A 4,792-nucleotide genomic window follows, 5' to 3' on the forward strand; every position below is an offset into this window, starting at 1 on the left:
GAATAAACCAGTCAAATTAAATTGCCAATATTTGAACAAATTCCAAGATGAACCTAGACTGGGTAAGTCATCTCCTTTTCTGGGGAAAGTGTAATGTCTTAGCAAATGAAAATGAAAGAGTTAAAATTTAATTTGAGTATTAAAAACATAAAGTCACTGTATTTGGAAGAGACACAAATAAGGAAAATCATATTATAGGATAAAAGTTCAGAAGCAGCAGAGAGAGATATTCAAGATCTTTTCCTGACTAAAGTAGGGAAGGTAAATTAAGGGCTTAGTATGGAAAACATTCAGGGTATGGGCAATAAGCTTTTATAGGGAAAAGACTCATATTCGTAAGTGAAGAATTGGCAGTCGTAGACTAGGTCAGATAAAAACAAAATGGGGACACCATGATTTCGGGTCTCTTGTGTTGAATGCACCAGGGAGAAAGATCCCAGAGGTTGAGAGGTAGAGGAAGTCAGGAGAGAGTTTGCACCAACCTGGGGATTGTGGACAGGAGAAGGAAGCAGTGGCTTAGAACAGAAGAGCTTGGTTGTTTGGAGATAGATGGCTGTGGGCAAAGAGAATGAGGCTGACGTTTATGGTTTCTCAGTGTCACACGGGATTGTCAAAATCCTGCCAGTTTGGTTATTGGTATTAGTTGTATCAGTGCAAAAGCTCATTTGCCCAGAGGTCTTGTTCCCTACGCCTCAGGCAGCTTCTAGGCTCCAGCACCTTGCCTTTAAAACTCTTTTCAGTTTGGCACTGCTCAGCATTAGTAAAGTAGAATGAATAGAGACTAATGCATAGATGATAGCTTCCCAGGCCCAGAACCAAGACTCTTTATTAAATAGGACATCCAAGATGGAGACGAGCACGGTCAGAAAATAAAAGGTGAACAAGATGAGGAAGATGCCAAGAGACCTCAGGGCGGCAGAGTGAGCTTCCGGGCTGGAGATGGGGTGGCCTGTGTGAAGGTCTTTCATCTGCTTCAGATGTCGGGATAATAAGGCCATGAGCAAGACTGTGGAGGCCAGGAACAGGAGGAAAGGAATAACCAATACAACTACTTGCCGCAGTGTGGAAAAATCCCACAGGAACGCCTCCAGTCTCTCAAGCATGGTGCTGTTCCTAGGGAAATCCTTCATGGAGATGAATTGAATGATGATGTAATAACTAGTCGCTGAAAAGATGGTAGACACACAAGAAACCAGCAGAGAGCCCAGCAGCAGCCGAGGAACCCATCTCACAATTCTCCACTTCATCCAGAGGAAGATGGGGTGGCTGAAGAAGGAGACTTTGACACAGTAGAAGACAGCAAGCAAGCTGGTCAACCAGAAGGAAAGGATGTTAGTAAATTGCCAGATGATCCCGAAACACCAAAAATTGTAATTCAGGTGGAAGTGGGAGCCGAAGTTGTGCAGCATCGATGACCACAGTTGACAGAAGCGGCAGATGCCCAGGCTGGTGAGAATCATGTCCACAGGCGGCAGCCTTTGAGTCTGCACCCACTCTCTGCCCAGCACTATGACAATCAGGCTGCTCTGCCCAGTTATTGTCAAGAACTCGAGCATATAGATGAGCATGAAGAAGACAGAGAGTTGGCTGGTTATCATCCTTCTATTCCAAGGAAACTTCCTGGGCATGTACTCAGAATCTCTGCCACAGTTTCCAGTTTGGGACCAGGTTCCTGGCCCCATTAGTGTTTCATGCAAGAAAATACCTCCCTCCTGATGCAAATTTTCCTCGGCTTAGTTTTGACTTTGCCATTTTCCTAGCTACAGGATTTGCTTATGCTTTGCTTGCTGGTTTGTTATCAGTCCTGGATGCAGGGAAATGTGGTTGGAGTGTGGACACTTGCTTCTGAGGTGATTTGATTATTCCCATATAAGACATCCCTATTTCATAACCATGCTGTTTATATCTTCTGAGGTGTCTTTAGCTTATTTCATCATCATTTCAATAGGATAGTCTCACTCTTTATACCTAAAACTTAAACTACAAGAAAGATAAATCCTTCTCTGTCCATTCATGTCCCAGGTTAACATTTCTAATCTGCTCACTGAGTGCTGTAACAATGTCAACTTCAAAAACCCTGACTCCCCAGCTTCTGCAGCTGCTGGGCACAGATGTCACAATCAAAGTTTCAGCCTCTCTAATGTGTGCACTCAGTCACTCAGTCATGTCTGAGTCTTTGTGCCGCATGGACTGTAGCCTGCCAGACCTCTCTTTCTGCGGAGATTTCCCAGGCAAGAATACTGGAGTGGGTTGCCATTTCCTTCTCTAGAGGATCTTCCTGATCCCGGGATGGAACCTAGGTCTCCTGCTTGGCAGGAGGATTCTTTATCACTGAACCACCTGTGAAGTCTTTGAATCTATGTAAGAAACAATAAAGAAAATCTTTGCTGTGAGAGTCCACCCAAGAAATTGCGGGAAGCTGAGATCTTCATCTCCTTGTCTAAGATGGGCAATTTTCTTTGCTGCCCATTGGACTTCTTAACTCAGAGAAATCACCTCACAGTGCCCACTCACTCCTTAAAATTGAGAGGTGTCTTCCTTGGCTATTGTTTTGCTGATTCCAGTACCTTGAGCTCAGGTTTTATATATCTTTAGGATATATAAAAGCTATATATATATATCCATTTGTTCCATTATCGTCATTGTTTTTTTTTTTTTTTCCCCTTATGTGGTGAGGCTATTTTGTCACTGTTTCCACTGCTCAAGATGAATTGAAAGAGGGCCCTCTTACCACTAGTAAAACAATTTTTAAACTTGATGTCTGTGGAAGGGAGCAGCCTAAAGGACTTCGTCTCTTTGTTTGTTTCTATAGTTCTTGTCATTGAGCTTCCCCTTCCCTGACCAGCCTGTGGAGACAAAGGGAATTGCTGATGAGCGTGACTTCAAATGTCCCTGGCTCTGGTGTAATCTGGTTCTGTGGAATCATAACTCGCTGTAAAGTCCCCACTAGATATTTCTGGAAGTGACTCCTGTGGGCTCGTGGTCGATTCTGGCCCCAGGGGATGCAGGATGGGCTGCGCTGCGAGGCACCTGCTGAGGATAGTCTCCTGGCAGGTGCTTCCCTGTCCAGCTGTGGGGCCCAGTTTGGGCTGCACCTACTTGTGCTCTTCTGCTCAGAACTCCACCCCTAAAGGCCCTGAGGCTGAGGGAACAAGCCGGCAGTCTGTGGGGGAGCAGCCCAGTAGTCACTCGGAGCTGTCTGAGGAAACTTGGGAGCTTAACTGTTTGCCCTTCTATCTTTGTAGTCTTATTGGAAGCAAATTTGATTTGCAGCTGTCCAGACAACTACAATGGTGGCTCAGACAGTACAGAATCTGCCTGCTAGGCATGAGACCTGGGTTAGATTCCTGGGATGGGAATATTCCCTGGAGAAGGGAATGGCAACCCACTCCAATATTCTTGCCTAGAACATCCCTTGGACAGAGGATCTTGGCGAGCTAAAGTCCCCTGGGTTGCAAAGAGTTGGACACGACTGAGCGACTAACTCTTTCACTTTCAAACAACCACGGTAGCAGAGGCAAGCTGTTTTTCTATCAAGACTCTAGGCCCACATTCCAAGTATCCAATGTTGCTACTGTGGAAGTGAATGCCTGGTGGGGGGTGGCACCTTAGAATATGAAGACAGTAATTGAAAACCTCAGAGACTCATGTTGATTATGGCAGAAAACAACACAATCTTATAAAGTAATTATCTTCCAATTAAAAATAAACTAAAAAAATAAAGAAGAAAATCCAATTTTTCTAGGCCATTAGTTAATAAATCTATCCTTTTCCTGTTGAATTTCTTTAGCACCTTTATTGAAAACTATAAATGTTGGTTTATATGGAGTCTCTAGTCTTCTCAACTTATCTATGTGTAAAAATGTTCACCAGGCTTCCTCAGTGGATCAGTGGTAAAGAAGCTGTCTGCACTGCAGGAGATGTGGGTTCAATCCCAGGGTTGGAAAGTTCTCCTGGAGAAGGAAATGGAAATTTACTCCAGTATCCTTCTGAGGAAAATCCCATGGGCAGAAGAGCCTGCTGGGCTACAGTCCATGGGGTGAATGGCTGAGGACACATAAATGTTCACCAATACAATTTTAAAAAAAGAAAACCTCAGAGACAAAAAGAGCCTTATAAGCGGGGAACTTGTGAATTTGTAGCCTTTCGATGCTAGTTTGGACAACCGATAAACTACACATTGGGCTTCCCTGGTGGCTCAGTGATAAAGAATCCGCCTGCTAATGCAAGAGACGTGGGTTCGATCCCTGAGTCAGGAAGATCTCCAGGAGAAGGAAATGACAACCCACTCCAGTATTCTTGCCTGGAAAATCTCATGGATAGAGGAGCCCGGTGGGCTACAGTCCATTGGGTCACGAAAGAGTCGGACACGACTTAGTGACTAAACAACACAGAGACATCAAAACTACACATTACTTCTAAATATCTAAATATTTAGGAATCCATAGCTATGTAGGCAGACCAAAAAATGAATTCAGAAAATAAGTTCTGGAAAACTACACCAGGTAGACACCAAGTATTTAATTAATGCCTTCAAAATTGACAGGATAATTCTGATAATTACAGCTGACGAAGGAGACAAAGCGAAAGTCATCGACCCTATGTGTGATATGCACCAAGTCTGTATGCACTTTTGGTCATTCAAGGAAGGAAAAAGCAGAAGTAATCCAATATGAACCTTAGCATCCTTGAACATAAAACAAGAAACCACTGATGCAAAGGTAAACTACACTTAAAAATTACACTAGGAAACAGAATATTAGAAAGCATCTGATCTACATACTCAACAAAA

General features: G+C 43.6%; 1 protein-coding gene across 1 annotated transcript; it reads right to left on the reverse strand.

The window, feature by feature from the left end:
• Positions 1 to 346: 346 nt before the first annotated feature.
• Positions 347 to 1,649, reverse strand: TAS2R16 (taste 2 receptor member 16). The gene has a single exon (XM_004008021.6). It carries the CDS (start codon positions 1,626 to 1,628, stop codon positions 693 to 695), a length of 936 nt encoding a protein of 311 aa, XP_004008070.5. The 5' UTR covers positions 1,629 to 1,649; the 3' UTR covers positions 347 to 692.
• Positions 1,650 to 4,792: the final 3,143 nt, after the last annotated feature.

The sequence above is a fragment of the Ovis aries genome, chromosome 4 (genome assembly GCF_016772045.2).
Source record: "Ovis aries strain OAR_USU_Benz2616 breed Rambouillet chromosome 4, ARS-UI_Ramb_v3.0, whole genome shotgun sequence".
Taxonomy (NCBI): domain Eukaryota; kingdom Metazoa; phylum Chordata; class Mammalia; order Artiodactyla; family Bovidae; genus Ovis; species Ovis aries.